The sequence below is a fragment of the Lolium rigidum genome, chromosome 7, assembly GCF_022539505.1.
Source record: "Lolium rigidum isolate FL_2022 chromosome 7, APGP_CSIRO_Lrig_0.1, whole genome shotgun sequence".
Lineage (NCBI taxonomy): Eukaryota > Viridiplantae > Streptophyta > Magnoliopsida > Poales > Poaceae > Lolium > Lolium rigidum.
In genome coordinates, this window is record NC_061514.1 from 172,938,765 (window position 1) to 172,961,859 (window position 23,095).

Consider the following 23,095-nt stretch of genomic DNA (forward strand, 5'->3'; position numbering starts at 1 on the left):
GAAGAGAGAGCTACTTTTCCCTCTACTACTACGATTGTGAATCTCGAGGAATAAATCGACAGTAACGAAAACACTCATACCCATCATGTGTACAAAATCTATTCTCAAAAATATATTAAATAACTTTTTACATATGATATATTAATTTATCAAGAACTGAAGCTATATATGTATTATTTTTTATCTAAATATCCAAAAATAATAAATATATTTTCCAGTTAGTTTTGATACACCAAAAACTATACACATCTCCCTGGAAAATCAGCGATGAAGCCCTCGCATTTGCGAGGGCCACCATGCTAGTTACCTTAACAACACTTTACAATAGAGCAGCGTGCACATGGAAACACTTTGGTCCGAGAATACATTTCTAAGTGAACGAGCAACATTTGTTTCAGAGCTAGCCAAGCATGTAAAACTGAAAGTTCTATTATGAATCCTGAGAGCTATGCTGGCATAGTGATCATCCTTGAAATTCAAGCTCCTGGGGATATGATATATTCTGTCATAATTAAAAGAGCTGCTATTGGATACAATAACTAGTTGTGGCCTAATAACCAGAGGCATCCTGTATATTTTGATTAGCTGCAGCTTTGGCAAGAGTAGCATTGTCAGTGAAGAAAGTAACTTCTTCGAGTCGAAGAAGATCTGCCAGATTCATCGCGAGTAGAAGTCTGCAAGCTTCAGCTTGTAGCACCGAAGATACCAACGGCGTGATAGCCAAGATGAAGAGCTGGGAACACTGTTGATCGCCTTTCACCTCAATGCATATTCCTAACCCAGCTGGCCTAGGAGAATTTCCCTGCTTCTCAAGTTGTACCCACGATGCATCTGCAAATATCTTGGTGCTTGTGATGCTTGATGGTTCAGCTATGGTCGATCCAGGGACAACATGAAGTTGCGGTGCAGGTGTATGAATATTGCTGACTTGCACGTTGTTGAATTATTTAGTGGAGCTTGAGACTTCTAACTTTGTAGCAATGATAATAGCATTAGCTGTTACAAAAACCTGCGAATGCCTGCTTTCTTTCCCGTAAAATAGAGTGTCGTTTTGAGCCTTCCATAGACACCACAAGAAAGTATAGAGAGTAGTGGGTTTTATTTGTGGATGTCCAGATGTGAGCAAGGCATGAATCTTATCAGAAATAGAGTTGTGATGAGTAGCAAGGGATTCAGTTCTAATGTACCAGGGAAAACAACACCATGCTGCTTTAGAGAAAGGGCACAAGAATAGTTTATGCATTTTATCTTCCTTATTATCACATCTAGAGCAACCTTCTTTAATGGGTTTGGAGTACCTACTTGCCCTCTTTCCCGTTGGAAGCGCCTTCCCACGTAACCACCAAACGAACGTTTGAACTCTGGGCACCATTTCTTTATCCTGCCAAACCTGGTTAAGAAGGGAGATAATCTGCGGAGGACAAGTTTTTGGGCGCGGCCTCGGTGGAAGTTGAAGGTTGCTAAAACAATGCTTGTAGGCACGGTTTCCCAAAACCCTTAAACCAGGGAGAACCCTAATTGGAACTACTACCATCAACAATTTGGTATATTGAACCTGAAATCAAAAGAGGTTTTACCTTGAGAATTGCAGGCTAAAATGCTAACTTTGGCACATTTGAGTTGGCTCTCGAAATGGATGTATCATGATGATACTTTTTGCGGGCAATCATGATGATACTTTGCCTTAAGAATCTGTGCTAGTAGACTATGTGGCTCCTTCGCCAATCTCCAGGCCGCCGAAAGGATTAGTCCTTGATTGCCTGCCTGCAAATTTCGAATACCAAGGCCACCAATATTTTTCAATGCAAATATCAGCCCAAGCTCTAACGCACATTTTTTTAGTGGTCCGATCATTTGAACACGTATCCATAAAAAATTCTTAATGATGGCTGTTAGTTTAGGAGAGGAATTTTTTGGATTTAGTTGTGCCTTAATTACACACGACATGTTGTAATTAAACCTCAGTTCACGACTTCACGCACCAAGTAAAAGACTCTTTAAGTGCACACTACTATTTACAAAGCGTGGCAATAAAAACAGACAAAATTAAGGCACAAAACAAGCCCATGAATCTCACGCAAGCAGCAGAAACAAACAGCCCATAACAGGTAAAGGCGCCCAACACAAAGCAAACGCTTTGTATCACCGAGCGGAAAAGAAATGACAAGTAACCCTAAAAAAGGGAAATTTTGCTACAACACACCATTATTTTCTGGTGTTTTTCCAAAACACACCGTCCGATTGTGTCTTGTTGGGTACCATTACAATTATATGACATATTTGCGGCCGAAAACGGAAAGTTATGCATTTTGTCTTCAAAACCAGTCATTTCAGGTAAAAGTGCAAAACTTTCCGTTTTTAGCCAGGTGATATGTTCTGCTAAATGTGTCAAATAATTACAATGGTACCCGGCAAAGACACAATCGGACGCTAGAAAATAATGGTGTTCTGTAGCAAATTTTTCCAAAAAAAATGGCAAGTGAGTTGCATGTATCTTGGAGCTTCGGACCTAATGGTTAACAAGGTGACTTCTTGGGCAACTCAGAAACAGAAATTCCATTATTTTTGTAAGGGAAGACGTTATTTTTATGCACTCGATCTATACACTTTCACACATAGTGGTCAATGTTTCCAAAAGTTGACCGCAGGAATCCTTCTTCTACAGGCCTAGCTAGCTAGGTACAATTTGAATAGTGGTTAATACAGAGACTTAAGACGTTTCCTACGCCTGTTTAGCTCTAGGCTATAGCTCCTGTGTGACAGGAGGAGATGAAGCATGGCGGCGAAAGCGTGGCAGGCCGATCTTACGGCCTGTGAGCCTGACATCCTCCCTGATCTGGCTCCGGTACTCGCCGAAGGTGAAGCTCCTGTACAAGCTATCAATCTGGTTCCCCTCCGGCCGCCGGTGCGGGCGGATGACGGTGTCGTAGGACGGGCAGAGGAAGAAGGCGACGGAGAAGCGCTCCCGCGCCGGGTGCGCCACCACCCTGTGCTCCACGCTCCTGTAAACGTCGTTGCTCCACGCTTGGAGGAGGTCGCCGATGTTGACGACGAGCGCGCCGGGGTTGGGCTTCACGGTGAGCCACCGTCCGTCCTTGAGCAGCTGAAGCCCGCCAACGGTGTCGAGCGGCCGCAGGATCGTCAGGAAGTCGCTGTCCGTGTGCGCGCACAGCCCGAACGCGCCGCCGCTGCCGCGGCACGGCGGGTACCGGTTCAGCCGCAGGAAGCACGTGCTCCACGTGCAACACTTTGTCATCCCGTCGTCATCGTCGTCGTTTCCCTGCAGCTCCCTGATCAGGATCGATGCGAGCTGCTGCGCCAGCTGCGACATCGCCGTGGACACCTCCTCGATCACATACCTGATGTGGTTCTCGTCTTCGTCGTCGGCGGTGGCCACTTGATCATCGTGCCCGGCTGCCGACGGAGGCGTCATGGGGATGTGGTAGGCCTCGGACCAGGACAGCTGCTCGAGGGACGTGGCGGTGGGAGTGCCCCAGCGGTAGCTCTCCGGCGAGAAGTCCAGCAGCGGCTCGCCCACCTTCCGCTGGAAGGGGCGCCGGAACACGCGCACCTGCTCGTCGCGCAGACTGTCCAGCAGCGCCTGACACACGCCGTGGTTGATCACCTGGAAGAACCCCCACTCCGACGCCGCACGCACGATCTTCGCACGGCACTGCTCGGCCGCCACCGCGTCTCCGCCTTGCTCTAGCACGGCGAGATCGATCACCGGGAGGCCGCACTCATGGTCGTCGTCGTCGGCTGCTTCCAGTCCCCGCAGGCTGCGCGGGTGGTTGTCGTCGTCGAAGAGGTGCTTGTACGTGTCCATCAGCGGCGGGTTGCACTCGTCATCCATCTATCTGCCGTAAAAACCTAGAAGTTTGGCACAAAATTTGGCAAAATACATTGCCGTAAGTCCGTATGAAATTGCTGCAGAATGCGGTGAAGTGATCGATCGAATATATATACATGATCGATGGATGCAGAGATGCATTTTGACAAGTTATAAGTTAATTAGAAATGAGTCATCAAGCAGATTGATCCTTGGATGATCGTATACAACAATGCGTGCGAGTTTACGTGCGTCCAAATGCATGTGCATAGCAAGTGTACAAGAACAAGGACCTACGCTGACTATTTTGTCTTGTACGTTGTGGTCACCGCTTCGGAAAATATAGTTGGAAACTTGGAATTGTATTTTTTTTTTTGAACAAAAAACTTGGAATTGTTGATAGACGCATACGGTTCCAAACATGTGTCATGGACGCTTGCACGATTCATAGGTCCACGCCGAACACGTGATGCTATCAGCAAGGGTGTTTGAGATGTTGCCTCACCATGTTTCCCGGGAACTCGAGCTTATGAGTAGTACACCAACGCACATCACCACCTCAAGTTCTAGGTAAAATTCCGCGCTCTCACCTTTACCGGTGGGATTGTTGTATCCTTGTTAAAGGCGTTGTTTTGATGTTGATGTTTTGACCTAAAAATACGCTAGTCCTAATGGTCACAGGCTAAACTTGGCGACGGTGCAAGCGCATTCTTCCTTATTGAAGGTGTTACGTCAAGAAGACAACTTAGTTGTAGGTGTATATTTATCTGTTTTCATGGCTCAGCCACTATTATCGATTTTATCCAGATGTTTTGGCCTTGTTGCAACTCTAAAATTGTGATTGGCGTGTCTTTGGTTGCAATTCTCATATCACAAATTTATGAATAATTACTTTCTATCTATATATTAAAAAGTAATAATATTTCCATGTCCCAAGATGGTTCGCAAAAAAAAACTAGATTGACAAGTTATAAGTGCCTGAGATTTACACTCTGTTCATATCTGCGTGGGAAAACAAACAAGATAGATGTCCTTTAGACTAGTCACAATGGGGAGTATCATATAGTAGTATCATGCATATGATACTAGTGTACGATACTATTTTCATAATGCATAGTATCATGTAGTAGTATCATATATTACATGTATTTAATGATTTGTAGAATCTCAATACAAAAGTATTGTACAAGATTTGTTTGACATTAATTTTTCTAGTTCTACGTGTTATGATACGGTATCTACCTATGATATCATTATCATCTCTTTCATCATTAATTGATGTGACACATCAGCTTTTTGCATGCATGTAGTGCGTAATACTAGCTATGATACTCCTACTGTGAGTAGTCTTAGACTGCTCATAGTGGGAGTAACTTAGGTAGTAACATCACACATTTCAAGGTGTTTTGGTGACATGGCATAGCAATAAATGAAGAAAGAGAGGGAGGTGGTAACTAGCTATGTTACCATAACATCACACACCCCAAGATAAAATGAGTCTACAAACTAATAAATGAGACTTTGCATGATACCATCTCTAAGTTACTTTCCACTATGAAGGTAGTAACATGGACTAGTAACTTATGCATGACACTACCTTATGTTACTCCCCACTATGAGCAGCCTTACTCTACAAGACGTGCATACTTTATAAGTTTTAACTTCATCTCAACATGTACAAGGATATTTTTCCTTGCATTACGCAATAACTAAATAAATTAATATAAAGAGAGGAAACTCCTTAGTCTTTACAGATGATCCATTGCACCCCAATGAAAGTTTCAAAATATTTAACAGTTTGGTCAGCTGTCAAACTATTTCTCACTACTAAACAAGATTAAATTATCCAGAAACCAATTTATGCCAAACAAAGCCAGCTACTACAATTCTACAAACCGTCAACATAGCCACCCCACCAAATAAAATAAAATGAAAGTAATTAATAGTCATAGGTTGTCAATTTTAAGATCGCTCTTTATCACATTGAGGACTTATAATCCCAATGAATTTGTAACTTGACAAGTACAATTATAATAGTATTATGAAAATCATTTCCGATTTCAATCATGAAAATGTGTTTGTCCTGATTTCCTCACACCTTAGGCACGAATAAGGAACTTTTTTAATGGTGACTATCAGACACAATGATGAGCTTTCTGACGAGGTATTCGGTCGCCCAGAACATGGGAATGCCTTATGTCTCTCTAGAAGAAATTTGAGGTAATAGAAATATATAATTATTTCGGTCAATATAGATCCCATCATATATATGTCTTTCTGTCATTTTGATTGGCTCGGCATAAGTTTGTACCATCATATTTATCATGAAAAGCTGCATGACCAATGTTCTTTTGAAAATAAATAGTTTAAGTAGTTTCATATATAAAATACCAATGGTCTTTTTGAAAATAATCAATGGTAGAAACTAGAAAGTTGTAAATAAATGACCAGGCAAACCAGAAAATGTCACCTAGGGAAACTAGGGGGAGAGGAGGAACAGTGAAAAGAAAGAGATCATGAATCATATATGCATGTAACTAAATAGTCACCGATCGAGCAAAACAAGACCATCACGTGATGATTGTACATAGAGACAATATATTATGTGTACGTTGTCATTATGCTATTTGTCTGTTCTCGATATGTGGCTTGCTCTTTCAGACCTGTCCTGCATGATTTTCAGTAATTAAAGACGTGCACATGCACCTTATCTTGTCTTACATGCATGCCATTAGATTTCAAATGCATGGAGATCATACAGAAAAACAAAACCAAACTTACATATTGCACGTGTGTTTTATACATAAGATGTCTTATGCTTATCACCAACACACGCTCACACTCATATATATATAGATCATACAAACATGCATGCACATGAGTCATAGAAGAAAAATAGGGTTGTAACTTCTGCCAGAAAATTTGCATGTACAATACGTATTATACAAAAACTATGTACTTGGATGAAAATATTTGAAAAGGCGAATTAAACTTGCGAAATTTGCTACTGTCAAACCTGTAATCCCGATAAATGACTGAAAAGAAACTGGAGCCAGGACTAGCTCAGCGATCTTTGGAGAAATATATGTTGCCGTGGGGTGGGGGTTGTATATTGGATATGTATTTTTTGAACCAGCTCTTGGAGTTTGAGAGGTTTAGCTAATCATAAATGGTCAGCTCGCCTATATATAGATCGTTTGGGCAACTATGCTGCTCTTGTTTTAGGACACACACATGACTAGTACACCTGCTAGCCGGTGTGGATGGGGAGTAGGTTGGTAAGGCTTCCAAAAGAGAAGATGGCGAAGCCTTCCTTTTTATGAGCGTCGGACGGAGGCTCGTGCTGAAACGTGTGGAGCGTTGGCAGTGAACGTTGAGACAAGCCCCTCCTCTCCCCTCCCGTCTCCCTGGCTTCTCCTCTACCTTCTATTCCTCTCCCTGTCATCTTTCTCTACCTTCCATTCCTCTCTTTCTATCTCTCCCTTTCATGCATCGATCAAATCTCTCTCTGCACCTCTCTATCTCTCTCTTGATTACTTGATTAGTTGGTCACTCTAGACAGACGGACGTCTTAGGGTATCTCCAACGGGACGACGTAAACGGACGCGGATCGACTGTTTGCGTCTGTCCGGGCAGAAAATTCGTCTGGTACCACCTCCATCGGGGTGACACATCGTGACCGGGCCGTCCGCGGTGACGCAAATCCGGCGCATATTTGCGCTTAGAATGCGTCGCGGCGGACGCTGCGTGGACGCACCAAGTGACCGCTCGCATCTCCAGCGGGCCCGCCTGGCAGCGAGCCTGTATCGAGGGCATCTGTTCCGCGGCCATAGCTTCCGCGGTCAGCGCTTCCGCGTTCTGCCTCTTCTGTGCGTGCACTGACGGGCGGCGGCTGGGCTTCTGCGCCGTCTTCAATGGCATCGTTTCCCGCGCGCGGCAGGCCTTAAAAATCCACCAGCATCGTTCCTCCATCGCCCACACCTCCACTCCCACCACCACCGCCGCAGCACCATGGGGAAGAACAAGAACGACTTCGAGGCGTCCGTCAGCGGCACCAAGAAGGAGGAGCGGCCGAACAGGGTGCCTCTGTCCATCAGCGTGGGGAGGTTGATGCACGCGAACTGGACGATGTGCGACGCTTGGGGGACGTGCACATGCTTGGCAGCTGGCGGCTCAGCTATCGCCGGGTGCCCGTCCCTCCCGTGCCTGCGCGCGAGCCAGATAGGAGCGCCGAGATCCGGCGAAGGAGGCGGTACTTGCCGTCGGACCTCCGCGCTGATCCGCCTACGCCATTGAGTCCGACAGCTGGCGCACGTATCTCGTGTACGAGAGGGATCGGAGGAGGAGGGCGGGCTTCATGGGCGACAGGGACTTTCCCTTCGACCGTCCACCGGCGCCTCGTCGTCGAAGACAGCAGGCGCCGACGCCTGTGCAGTATGACGACAACGACGACGACGAGTACATCGAGGCGCTGGCGTGCCACAACGAGGAGGTCAAGGACGACAGCGACGACTACGTCGCGTGCATCTTCTAGGAATGGCAGCTGGCCATGGCGGAGGGCCGCAAGTTTGAGTACCCGGACAACATGACGGATGACGAGATCGCGAGGCTCGGCGTCCTCGTCTCAGAGAACGACCAACCTGTGCAGCCGCCGCTGCCCCGGTACGCCACCGGCATCATGCCGCCGGGCCTGTCGGAGGAAGAAGCCCTACGACTGGCGCTACAGGACTCAGCCCCGCCACAACCGCCGCCTCCACCTCCGTCGTACAACCCGTGGGGGCCCCCACCTCAGCCATGGGCTCCTCAACCTCCGCCATAGCCCTGGGCGCCTCCACCTCCGCTACAGCCACACGATGGGCTCCTCCACCTCAAGCACCGCCGGCGCGCCCGGCGTATGTTCCGTTGGTTCCCAACTGGCCGTGGGTGGTACCGGAGCTCGTCTTGCTCGACGGCGACAAGCAGAAGCAGTAGGCGCAGACGTTTAGGGTTTTTTTTCCATGTGTTCAACTATGTAAATTATGTTTTCATGTTATAAAAAATGGAAATTCGAGAAAAAAATACGTCGTGCCGCTGGAGCCACCCCAACGTAAACGGACGCGCGGTTAATTTCGACCATTTCAGCTGACGCAAACGGACGCGCGTGGACGTTTTCGGACGCTAAAATCGCCCCATTGGAGATGCCCTTATGCATCACATCCATCCGTCGATAGTTGGGGTGTCCGGTTAAGTGTGATCAATCCAGTACCACGGAGATGATCAGGGATAAGTGGCTAGTGTCATGCCGCTTCTTCTCTGCCGGCCACGGGACCGGGCAAGATTTTCTTACACACAATACCGGCCTCTTAATTAGGCATGTAAAACTTCACTTCCAATCAGATATTTTTACTTGTCTTTTGTTTCGCCTCTCTTAACTAGTTTTTCTGCATTTTTTCTTTTCTTAAAAAAACCCCCACTGTACTAGTTTTCCCTTCTCACCTGGCTGCTGAGAATTGCGGCTATGCGCCTACCTCTTCTCACCTGCCTTATTTGAGAATCATGCCATGCTTAGACTAGAGGGTAGAGACATACTTTTTGACAAAGAAAATATATTAATATCACGCGAAGATACCAATTACACCCAGTCTCTGCAATAACACAGTTTTCTAATGATACTATGAATGCACACAACAACAAAAAAGCTTTAGAAAAGAGAATAGTCCCGCTACAGTGATCTATTTCTTTGTAGTAGCAGTACAAACATCACCATCAACACCTAAAGTCCAATTCTCCAAAAGTGACATCTCCAAGAAGGAAACAAAGCACAAGCATCGTAGTCGTCCAATCATAGATCATAGATTTTCACCCCTGGAGAAAGTTCACGCTCTTAAAACAATGCCTTCAACAAGATCATTGTCAGGCTCAACCAATTAAGGTCAGGCTTTAGATTTTTACCCTGAAAGGTAAGACTTTGAACCTCAACTGCGTTTTCGCCCCCATTTGCATACTGCTGCTACGAGTATCGAATCACCAATCAAATTCCTCATCGCCACAAAAACTCGAACCACCATTACTAGTCCTTGACTTCCATGGCATTCGTCGTCTTTGGCTTTACCATGGAACGTAAAATACATGTCTCATAATGACAAAAGATAGGAGAGCTTCGCAACTCTCCCTCCTAAAACCAAACGGTCGAAAAAAACATGGATCCGCACGATGAATCACATCAGATCCAGCAATATGCATAAACACACACGTTTTAGCAATGGCTAACTAATGTGTGAATTATTAGCTATGGCTTACAAATGTGGTCCGTCTAGGTTTATTTCCATATCTTAAACGAGTAGGAATTGAGCTCATGTGTAGCTGTTCCCACCAAGTTGACTTCTAGGCTTCCTTTCGATGTGTGTTGCCTGCTCGCCTCCTCGAGAATGCCACGCGTACGTTGCTATGAGGTAGCTTCCTCGGCCACATCCCCAAAGATTCGCGCATCCACCCTCTTGGAACCCAGCATTTCTTCGGCGCACACACTAGCTTCGATATGGATTGCATTAAAAAGACCGCTTGCCTATCTTGTGTCTGGCAATCCCAATGCCGACAATGTGTTGTGTTGAGCACGTGTCTCTAGTGTTGGGAGGAACTCTCCTCCCACCGCCGGACCACGACAGCAGATCTTCGCCCTCAAACTCCGGTTGGTCCTCAAATGAGGAGTACGAGGAAGCGGCGGGTGACCTAGACGTGATGGAGGAGCAGTCATTCAAGTCTCTCCGCGAGGAGAAGCTTCATGACAAGAAGGAGGTCTTACGTGCAGGACATGTCCATGCATTACATTGTATGGAGTTTCCCGTCAAAAGGTTCGACAACATTGCACGGATATGGGAAGCCATCGCCGAAAGGGGCAAGGCCTAAGAGGATAGGGAACCAGGCTCCGCGAAGGGCTTAGCCACCGCCAACGTCATCGTCATCTCTGATGGGAAGTACGTTTAGTGTGTAGTGACTAATTATTAATTAGCTAGTGTCTAATGAGTTGTTATTAATATAATGTGTTAAGTTAGTGGTCTTTTGTAACATGTGGCTAGGGCAACCATGTTTTGCTACAGCCCTTCCAGCCTATAACCAAATACTATGGACTATTGATGTCTACGCACGCTTCTATTCTTGTAGATAGTATTGGGCCTCCAAGTGCAGAGGTTTGTAGAACAGCAGCAAGCTAGTTTCTCTTAAGTGGATCACCCAAGGTTTATCGTACTGAGGGAGGTAGAGGTCAAAGATATTCCTTTCAAGCAACCCTGCAATTACGATACAAGAAGTCTCTTTTGTTCCCAACACACCCAATACACTTGTCAGGTGTATAGGTGCACTAGTTCGGCGAAGAGATAGTGAAATACAAGTAATATGGATGATTATGAGTAGTAATTGCAATCTGAAATATATAAAAAATGGCAGCAAACAAACATGTAGCTGAACTGGTTGTAAATGGTGTTTCAGTGCTTAGAAACAAGGCATAGGGATCATACTTTCACTAGTGGACACTCTCAACAATGATATCATAATTGAATGCATAAATATCATCTCTTCACACATGCTACTCTGAACCACTCTCCGGTTGGATAACAAACACAAATTCACCGCGCAGGGCTATAAAAGCACTCTTTAAAGATTGCGTTCCAAATCTAGGGATGCCCCACGCTGTCACTTTGAGCATACAAAGATAGTACTAACAAAACACCACAATTTATAAGTATTTCTGAATTAAGCTTAAGAGACACACACAGTATGCACATTGTCACCTTCACACCGTGGGACAAGGTGTCTCCGGAGATCACATAATAAACCACTTGAGTAGCATAATAGATGAAGATTAACATCTACTTATTCAACTACATTACAAATCTCATGATCACATAAAGATCATACCATGGGAGAGAGACATAGACCACATAGCTACCGGTAAATCCCTCAGCCTCGGGGAGAACTACTCCGTCCTCATCATGGGAGTCAGCAACAACGATGAAGATGGTGGTGAAGTCGATGAAGATGGCTCCAGGAGCAATTCCCCGTCCCAGCGGGGTGCCGGAACAGAGACTTCTATCCCCGAAACTTGTCTTCGATGGCGGTGGAGCTACATGACTTTTCGTGGATGGAGGCTGATTGATTTAGGAAATTTATAGGCGGAAGGGCGAGGTCGGTGGGTGCCCGAGGGGCCCACACCATGCCTAGATGCGGCCAGGGGTGGGCCCACGCCTAGGGGTGGTGTGGCCATCTCGGTGCCCTCCTCCGTATCTCCTCTGGACTCTGTCTTCGTTACAGTAAAATAGGAACTTCGGCTTTCGTTTCGTCCAGTTCCGAGAATATTTCCTGTACAACTTTTCTGAAATACAAAAACAACAGAAAACAAGAGCTGTCACTGTGGCATCTTTTCAATAGGTTAGTTCCAGAAAATGTATAAAAGTGTCACGAAGTGTAAACAAAATATATAGAAATTGGTGTAAAACAAGCATGAAGCATCAAAAATCATAGATACGTTTTCAACGTATCAACTATGTTCTATGGTTATTAGCTAGAGAATTTAGCTTTGTTTCATCGTATCTTGAACCCAGTTATATTGTTGTGTTTTATGCAGAAAACCACTGATGAACTAGAAATAATTGGTTGAATGTTGCATACGATTTACTCACACAAAACATTGGAATTTTCTATGATCATACACGGTTCTTATCTTCCTTACACAGGGTTTTTATAATAATAATTTTTTGTGATTAAAAGGAAAATTGAAAACTAGCCTACTAGTCAATTTATCGTGGCAGTTCCATTTCTCAAAAATGAGTACCAAAATGTAATCCAATTTCCAACTCTTCGATAAGTTCAACGGCGAAATAATTCACATGTTTCTATGTCTGATTAAAGGAGAGTTCCACGAGAGAGTGCCTTGGGGATTTGGACTATGGTCATCCATGTAGTTACCTTTTATAGAACCATCCGGTAAAGGAGAGTTCCACGAGAGAGCGCCTTGGGGATTTGTATTTGGGACACCTTTTGCTTCTTCTGGGATAGAGTCATCGAGCTTACTTAGCCAGAATGAGAGTTTACAAAAAATGCAATGTGTCTCGATGGCTACGTGTTCCAAAGGGAGCGTGTACCAAGGCAATATGTGTCCGGATGCAACATGTTTCAAAGGGAATGTGTATCCAAAGCCATCTTGAATTCTTGATCCAAAAGTAATCCAAAGGTGACATGTTCCAAAGGGAGTGTGTATGCAAAAGCAATGTATCCAAATTAAAGTGTTTATCCAGAAGCAACATGTGTCCAAATATCGACCTGCGGAGGCCAAGGCAATCCTCATTGCCCTACCCAGCCCCTCGAGATTCAAGGTGTAGTTAAAAAGGTTTGAAAGGACAATTTTTACCTTTGTCATTTCTTCCGGGCAACATTTTGCATCTCCGTCGGGTGGATGGACCTCATCGTGTTGCATCTTTATTAGGGAGGCATTTTAATAATTATCCTCCTAAGAGCGCGGGTGACGTGGGCATTACCCTTCGGGTAACCGACATTGCCCTACCCTATACGATCTAACTGGAGGCCCATGAAGGTATTCGATGGCAAGGTGGGCCACTTGGATGTCGCAGCGGAAGATTCCTTGGCGGGCAAGACAAGGAAGGAGCCGAACAAAGAAAGTTTAGAGTTAGGACTATTGTAAACCTAGTCGTACTCGGTTAGACCTCTTGAGACCTGGCCACCTATATAAAGGCCAGGAGAGGGGCTGCTGAGGGGCACGGTCAATCTTAGCAATCATAGCCACCAAAAGTCTAGAGCTAGATCGCCGCAGCACTTAGCCTCTCGACGAGATCTCAGCCGAACCTTTGAGCACCCCATTGTAACCCATTATTCTCATAATCAAGATCAGACAGGCAGGACGTAAGGGTTTTACCTCATCGAGGGCCCCGAACCTGGGTAAATCGCTCTCCCCGCTAGTCTGTGAACCGATGTCTCGTATCAGCTTATAGGATTCCATCAACCCTAAGCCCCAATCGAAGGGCATTGCCGAGGAGTACCCTCGACAATTGGCGCCATCAACTCAGCAGATTCATCGCCAAACTAGGAGAAAAAGCTTTTCCCTTCTACAACTTAATGAAAAAATCAGAAAAGTTTGAGTGGACAAATGAGGTGCAGGAATCATTCGACAATCTGAAGAAAATCTTATCGACCTCCCCAGTCCTCGTAACCCCACGCGAGAAAGAAACACTGCTTATGTACATAGCAGCAACAGCCCAAGTCTTCAGCAGCGTCCTGGTTGTCGAACGGGAAGAAGCAGGGAGAGTTCACGGTGTACAGAGACCTGTCTACTACCTCAGTGAAGTACTCACGCCTGCGAAGCAGAGGTACCCTCATCATCAGAAGCTGGCATATGCAGTATGGAGGTCTGCTCGCAAGCTACGGCATTATTTCATGGAGCACCCGATTATCGTCGTCAGTGAAGCACCATTGAAGAACATAATGACTAACCCAGAGGCCACAGGTCGAGTGTATCAATGGGCCATCGAAATAGCGCCACACGACATAACTTACGTTAATCGAACGGCGATAAAATCCCAAATACTCCCAGATTTCGTGGCAGATTGGATCCAGTCACAGACGCCAGCAGCACCCGACATGTGGGGGTCGTGGACAATGTACTTCGACGGGTCGAAACGGAGCACAGGCGCAGGAGTAGGGGTGATACTAATATCGCCACAGGGAGATAAGATGAAGTACATACTACGTATGAATTTCTCCCTGCCAACAAATAACGAGGCAGAATACGAGGCGCTGTTGCACGGAATGAAGATGGAAAAGGCATGTGGGGCAACTCGCCTAGAAATTTATGGAGATTCAAACCTGGTGGTACAGCAGTCGATGAACCTATGTGACGCGGTCAGTGACAACACGATCGCCTACCGACAATTGTACCAGAATATGGAAGCCAAATTTGAAGGGTGTGAACTTAAACATATCGGCAGAGCCAGCAATGAGGAGGCCGATTCTCTGGCGAACATCGGGTCTATGTGTTCCCCCATTCCAGACGGAGTGTTCTACGAAGTGATCACCCAGCGATCGATAAAAGAAAAAGCGTCAGCACCTCCGAAACCATCGGCGGACGAATCGGAGGCGAGCCCACAACAAACTGCCGAAGAATCTCCACCCCCACTCGCAGAACAGGTCCTCCTCCTTGAGCCACTTTGGACCAAACCATTCCTAGAGTACTTGACAAAGCAGGAGCTGCCGGAGGATCCGGTAGAAGCAAGACGAATCGTCAGACGGTCAAAAGCCTTCACTATGGTGAATGGTGAACTCTACAAACGCATAATTTCTGGTATTTTCCAAAGATGTATTGCCATCGACGATGGAAAAGCGCTGTTGCGTGAGATACACGAAGGAACTTGCGGGCACCACGCAGGAAGCAGGGCCCTTGTGGCGAAAGCCTTCAGGGCAGGATTTTACTGGCCAACAGCGGCATCGGATGCTCGAGATCTGGTCATGAAGTGCGACCTCTGTCAGCGTTTCTCACCAAAACCACACGCTCCTGCGACAGATCAGATGACAATACCTCTGGCATGGCCCTTCGCCCAATGGGGACTCGACCAAGTTGGACCACTGCCAAGGTCATCGCCTGGAGGACACACGTACCTACTGGTCGTAGTCGAAAAATTCACCAAGTGGATCGAGGCAGTACCCGTTCGAAACCAGAAAGCCGAAACAGCAGTTCAGTTCTTCAGGGGAATAACCTGTCGATTCGGTATGCCTCATAGTATCGTCACAGACAACGGATCTAACTTCGACTCCAAAGAGTTTCGGAAATTCTGTGATGACGGAGGAATCAAACTGAAATTTGCATCAGTGGCACACCCACAGACCAACGGCCAGGTGGAAAGGATCAATGGTCTAATAGGGGATGGCCTCAAGAAACGCCTTACGGGTGAGGCTGGAGCCTGGGTCGAAGAGTTACCATCTGTACTTTGGAGTCTGCGTACTACACCTAACAGGTCGACCCAATACACCCCATTCTTCTTGGTACATGGAGCCGAAGCAGTTCTGCCAGCCGACGTTCGGTTCGAAGCTCCTCGGGTGACAGCATACACAGAATCCTCTTCCAACATCGCGCTACAGGAAGCTGTGGACCTCTGATACGTCTCCGACGTATCGATAATTTCTTATGTTCCATGCCACATTATTGATGATATCTACATGTTTTATACACATTATATGTCGTATTTATGCATTTTCCGGCACTAACCTATTAACGAGATGCCGAAGAGCCGAGTTGGTTGTTTTCTGCTGTTTTTGGTTTCAGAAATCCTAGTAAGGAAATATTCTCGGAATTGGACGAAATCAACGCCCAGGGTCCTATTTTGCCACGAAGCTTCCAGAAGACCGAGGGGGAAAGGAAGTGGGGCCACGAGGCGCCGCCACAACAGGGCGGCGCGACCCAGGTCTTGGCCGCGCGGCCCTGGTGTGTGGGGCCCTCGTGTGCCCCCCCGCGTTGCCCTTCCGCCTACTTAAAGCCTCCGTCGCGAAACCCCCAGTACCGAGAGCCACGATACGGAAAACCTTACTGAGACGCCGCCGCCGCCAATCCCATCTCGGGAGATTCAGGAGATCGCCTCCGGCACCCTGCCGGAGAGGGGAATCATCTCCCGAAGGACTCTTCACCGCCATGGTCGCCTCCGGAGTGATGAGTGAGTAGTTCACCCCTGGACTATGGGTCCATAGCAGTAGCTAGATGGTCGTCTTCTCCTCATGTGCTTCATTGTCGGATCTTGTGAGCTGCCTAACATGATCAAGATCATCTATCTGTAATTCTATATGTTGTGTTTGTCGTGATCCGATGGATAGAGAATACTATGTTATGTTGATTATCAATCTATTACCTATGTGTTGTTTATGATCTTGCATGCTCTCCGTTATTAGTAGAGGCTACGGCCAAGTTTTTACTCTTAACTCCAAGAGGGAGTATTTATGCTCGATAGTGGGTTCGTGCCTCCATTAAATGCGGGACGAGTGACGAAAGTTCTAAGGTTGTGGATGTGCTTGTTGCCACTAGGGATAAAACATTGATGCTATGTCCGAGGATGTAGTTATTGATTACATTACGCACCATACTTAATGCAATTGTACTGTTGTGTGCAACTTAATATCTTGGAAGGGGTTCGGATGATAACCTGAAGGTGGACTTTTTAGGCATAGATGCATGCTGGATAGCGGTCTATGTACTTTGTCGTAATGCCCAATTAAATCTCACAATACTCATTATATCATGTATGTGCATTGTCATGCCCTCTCTATTTGTCAATTTCCCGACTGTAATTTGTTCACCCAACATGCTATTTATCTTATGGGAGAGACACCTCTAGTGAACTGTGGACCCCGGTCCATTCTTTTAAATTGAATACAATCTACTGCAATACTTGTTCTACTGTTTTCTGCAAACAATCATCATCCACACTATACATCTAATCCGTTGTTACAGCAAGCCGGTGAGATTGACAACCTCACCTGTTTCGTTGGGGCAAAGTACTTTGGTTGTGTTTTGCAGGTTCCACGTTGGCGCCGGAATCCCTGGTGTTGCGCCGCACTATATCTCGCCGCCATCAACCTTCAACGTGCTTCTTGGCTCCTCCTGGTTCGATAAACCTTGGTTTCTTTCTGAGGGAAAACTTGCCGCTGTACGCATCACACCTTCCTCTTGGGGTTCCCCACGGACGCGTGTTGTACGTGTATCAAGCATATTTTCTGGCGCCGTTGCCGGGGAGATCAAGACACGCTGCAAGGGGAGTCTCCACAATCCAATCTCTTTACTTTGTTTTTGTCTTGCTTTATTTTATTTACTTTCTTGTTTGCTGCATTATATCAAAACACAAAAAAATTAGTTGGTAGCTTTACTTTATTTATTGTCTTGCACTCTATATCAAAAACACAAAAAAAAATAGTTACTTGCATTTGCTTTACTTATTTCAACATGTTTCCTTTTAATTTTACTGTAAAAGATATACCTGTGGGACAAGGGTCTATAATTGGAAGAGATAATATAGAAGAATTTTTCACCCATGTTAGTATGCATGAAGATCTTAAAGATATACCCCTTGCAAAAGCTGTCCCTACTTATGAAGATGCCTCTGTTTGTTTGGTACGCATGATGGAAGCTAGATTTATTAGTCTCAACCCCATGATACAACACATGTTTCTTACACTTTCTGATATGGAGCGGGGAGAGAAGAGAGATTTTGTTCTAAAAGTCTTAGTGCGAGAATTTGCGAGATATAGCTAAAGAAGCTAGAAAAGTTTTTAGTAAGCATGAGAGGCTTGGTACAATCACCGATTTTAAAAGAACACTTGAAAAAATGGATATGGATAGAATTAAGTACACTAATAGTGTTAATAATGGTGGGGAGATTAAAGCACCAATACCATGTAAGCTCCTAGCGATGCATGAAGCTCTAGATGATAATTATGCTTGGCTTGTTCCTGAAAATTTGTTTGATGAGAGTAGCAAGCCCAAGACTAATGAAAAGGGAGCCGCTGAAACTTATGTATCCAACATACTATGCATGGTCGAGAAAAATCCCAACACCCCTGGTAATGATGTCAATGCTCCATCTCTTGATAACACTTCATATACACTTTCTGCGCCTAGCTGAAAGGCGTTAAAGAAAAGCGCTTATGGGAGACAACCCATGTTTCTACTACAGTAATTTTATTTTATATTTGATTCTTGGAAGTTGTTTACTACTGTAGCAACCTCTCCTTATCTTAGTTTGTGCATTGTTGTGCCAAGTAAAGTCTTTGATAGTAAGGTTCATACTAGATTTGGATTACTACGCAGAAACAGATTTCTTTGCTGTCACGAATTTCGACCTGCCTCTCTGTAGGTAGCTCAGAAAAATATGCCAATTTACGTGCGTGATCCTCAGATATGTACGCAACTTTCATTCAATTTGGGCATTTTCATTTGAGCAAGTCTGGTGCCTCGATAAAATCCATCTTTACGGACTGTTCTGTTTTGACAGATTCTGCCTTTTATTTCGCATTGCCTCTTTTGCTATGGTGGATGAATTTCTTTGTTCCATTAATGTCCAGTAGCTTTATGCAATGTCCAGAAGTGTTAAGAATGATTGTGTCACCTCTGAACATGTGAATTTTTATTATGCACTAACCCTCTAATGAGTTGTTTCGAGTTTGGTGTGGAGGAAGTTTTCAAGGATCAAGAGAGGAGATGATACAATATGATCAAGGAGAGTGAAAGCTCTAAGCTTGGGGATGCCCCGGTGGTTCACCCCTGCATATTCTAAGAAGACTCAAGCGTCTAAGCTTGGGGATGCCCAAGGCATCCCCTTCTTCATCGACAACATTATCAGGTTCCTCCCATGAAACTATATTTTTATTCCATCACGTCTTATGTGCTTTGCTTGGAGCGTCGGTTTGTTTTTGTTTTTGTTTTTGTTTGAATAAAATGGATCCTAGCATTAATTGTGTGGGAGAGAGACACGCTCTGCTGTTGCATATGGACAAATATGTCCTTAGGCTTTACTCATAGTATTCATGGCGAAGGTTGAATCTTCTTCGTTAAATTGTTATATGGTTGGAATCGGGAAATGCTACATGTAGTAATTCTAAAATGTCTTGAATAATTTGATACTTGGCAATTGTTGTGCTCATGTTTAAGCTCTTGCATCATATACTTTGCACCTATTAATGAAGAAACACCTAGAGCTTGCTAAAATTTGGTTTGCATATTTGATCTCTCTAAAGTCTAGATAATTTCTAGTATTGAGTTTGAACAACAAGGAAGACGGTGTAGAGTCTTATAATGTTTACAATATGTCTTTTATGTGAGTTTTGATGCACCGGTTCATCCTTGTGTTTGTTTCAAATAACCTTGCTAGCCTAAACCTTGTATCGAGAGGGAATACCTCTCATGCATCCAAAATCCTTGAGCCAACCACTATGCCATTTGTGTCCACCATACCTACCTACTACATGGTATTTCTCCGCCATTCCAAAGTAAATTTCTTGAGTGCTACCTTTAAAATTTCCATTCTTTACCTTTGCAATATATAGCTCATGGGACAAATAGCTTAAAAACTATTGTGGTATTGAATTTGTACTTATGCACTTTATCTCTTATTAAGTTGCTTGTTGTGCGATAACCATGTTCCTGGGGACGCCATCAACTACTCTTTGTTGAATATCATGTGAGTTGCTATGCATGTCCATCTTGTCTGAAGTAAGGGAGATTTACCACTCATTTAATGGTTAGATCATGCATATTGTTAGAGAAGAACATTCGGCCGCTAACTAAAGCCATGAATCATGTTGGAAGTTTCAGTTTTGGACATATATCCTCAATCTCATATGAGAACATTAATTGTTGCTAAATGCTTATGCATTAAAGAGGAGTCCATTATCTGTTGTCTATGTTGTCCCGGTATGGATGTCTAAGTTGAGAATAATCAAAAGCGAGAAATCCAAATGCGAGCTTTCTCCTTGAACCTTTGTACATGCGGCATAGAGGTACCCCTTTGTGACACTTGGTTAAAACATGTGTATTGCGATAATCCCGGTAATCCGAGCTAATTAGGACAAGGTGCGGGCACTATTAGTATACTATGCATGAGGCTTGCAACTTGTAAGATATAATTTACATGATACATATGCTTTATTACTACCGTTGACAAAATTGTTTCTTGTTTTCAAAACCAAAGCTCTAGCACAAATATAACAATCAATTCTTCCCTCTGCGAAGGGCCTTTCTTTTACTTTTATGTTGAGTCAGTTCACCTATATCTCTCCACCTCAAGAAGCAAACACTTGTGTGAACTGTGCATTGATTCCTACATACTTGCATATTGCACTTGTTATATTACTCTATGTTGAAAATTATCCATGAGATATACATGTTATAAGTTGAAAGCAACCGCTGAAACTTAATCTTCCTTTGTGTTGCTTCAATACCTTTACTTTGATTTATTGCTTTATGAGTTAACTCTTATGCAAGACTTATTGATGCTTGTCTTGAAAGTACTATTCATGAAAAGTCTTTGCTTTATGATTCATTTGTTTACTCATGTCATTACCATTGTTTTGATCGCTGCATTCATTACATATGCTTACAATAGTATGATCAAGGTTATGATGGCATGTCACTCCAGAAATTATCTTTGTTATCGTTTACCTGCTCGGGACGAGCAGGAACTAAGCATGGGGATGCTGATACGTCTCCGACGTATCGATAATTTCTTATGTTCCATGCCACATTATTGATGATATCTACATGTTTTATACACATTATATGTCGTATTTATGCATTTTCCGGCACTAACCTATTAACGAGATGCCGAAGAGCCGATTCGTTGTTTTCTGCTGTTTTTGGTTTCAGAAATCCTAGTAAGGAAATATTCTCGGAATTGGACGAAATCAACGCCCGGGGTCCTATTTTGCCACGAAGCTTCCGGAAGACCGAGGGGAAAGGAAGTGGGGCCACGAGGCGCCGCCACAGCAGGGCGGCGCGGCCCGGGTCTTGGCCGCGCGGCCCTGGTGTGTGGGCCCTCGTGTGGCCCCGCGTTGCCCTTCCGCCTACTTAAAGCCTCCGTCGCGAAACCCCCAGTACCGAGAGCCACGATACGGAAAACCTTCGAGAGACGCCGCCGCCGCCAATCCCATCTCGGGGGATTCAGGAGATCGCCTCCGGCACCCTGCCGGAGAGGGGAATCTATCTCCCGGAGGACTCTTCACCGCCATGGTCGCCTCCGGAGTGATGAGTGAGTAGTTCACCCCTGGACTATGGGTCCATAGCAGTAGCTAGATGGTCGTCTTCTCCTCATGTGCTTCATTGTCGGATCTTGTGAGCTGCCTAACATGATCAAGATCATCTATATGTAATTCTATATGTTGTGTTTGTCGGGATCCGATGGATAGAGAATACTATGTTATGTTGATTATCAATCTATTACCTATGTGTTGTTTATGATCTTGCATGCTCTCCGTTATTAGTAGAGGCTCGGCCAAGTTTTTACTCTTAACTCCAAGAGGGAGTATTTATGCTCGATAGTGGGTTCATGCCTCCATTAAATCCGGGACGAGTGACGAGAAAGTTCTAAGGTTGTGGATGTCTTGTTGCCACTAGGGATAAAACATTGATGCTATGTCCGAGGATGTAGTTATTGATTACATTACGCACCATACTTAATGCAATTGTACGTTGTTTGCAACTTAATGCTTGGAAGGGGTTCGGATGATAACTCTGAAGGTGGACTTTTTAGGCATAGATGCATGCTTTGGATAGCGGTCTATGTACTTTGTCGTAATGCCCAATTAAATCTCACAATACTCATTATATCATGTATGTGCATTGTCATGCCCTCTCTATTTGTCAATTGCCCAGTCGTAATTTGTTCACCCAACATGCTATTTATCTTATGGGAGAGACACCTCTAGTGAATTGTGGACCCCGGTCCATTCTTTTACATTGAATACAATCTACTTGCCAATACTTGTTCTACTTGTTCTTCGCAAACAATCATCATCCACACTATACATCTAATCCTTTGTTACAGCAAGCCGGTGAGATTGACAACCTCACTGTTTCGTTGGGGCAAAGTACTTTGGTTGTGTTGTGCAGGTTCCACGTTGGCGCCGGAATCCCTGGTGTTGCGCCGCACTACATCTCGCCGCCATCAACCTTCAACGTGCTTCTTGGCTCCTCCTGGTTCGATAAACCTTGGTTTCTTTCTGAGGGAAAACTTGCCGCTGTACGCATCACACCTTCCTCTTGGGGTTCCCAACGGACGCGTGCTGTACGCGTATCAACCTCCTTGACGAAGCTCGAGATATTACTTTGGCAAGAACGACGGTATACCAGCAGGCGTTGAGAAACTACCACAGCCGACGAATGCGCAGTCGAAGCTTTAATGTTGGAGATATGGTACTACGACAGAAGCAAGAGAGACCCTTGAAACTCGAATCTCCATGGGAAGGACCATACATCATCACTAAAGTGATACCAGGAGGAACATATCGGCTCAAGAACCCAACTTCGGAAAAAGATGTTGAGAATCCATGGAACATCGCACAGTTGCGACAGTTCTATACATAGGATACAATTGTTTTTTACTTAACAGCCTTTAAGGCCGCTCTTGCATTATGAATAAAATTGTAATCAGATTTTCCACCTTTCTTCTTGATCCAGGCCTCATCATCCGAACAAATCGTTCGAGGCCCCTGTCATTGGCTCTTACTCCCATCGGGAGTGCAGGCCAA

The 23,095-nt window shown here is 44.9% G+C and overlaps 1 protein-coding gene across 1 annotated transcript; it reads right to left on the reverse strand.

The window, feature by feature from the left end:
- Positions 1-2,743: 2,743 nt before the first annotated feature.
- On the reverse strand, positions 2,744-3,853 carry LOC124672292 (gibberellin 2-beta-dioxygenase 5-like). The gene has a single exon (XM_047208545.1). It carries the CDS (start codon positions 3,851-3,853, stop codon positions 2,744-2,746), a length of 1,110 nt encoding a protein of 369 aa, XP_047064501.1.
- Positions 3,854-23,095: the final 19,242 nt, after the last annotated feature.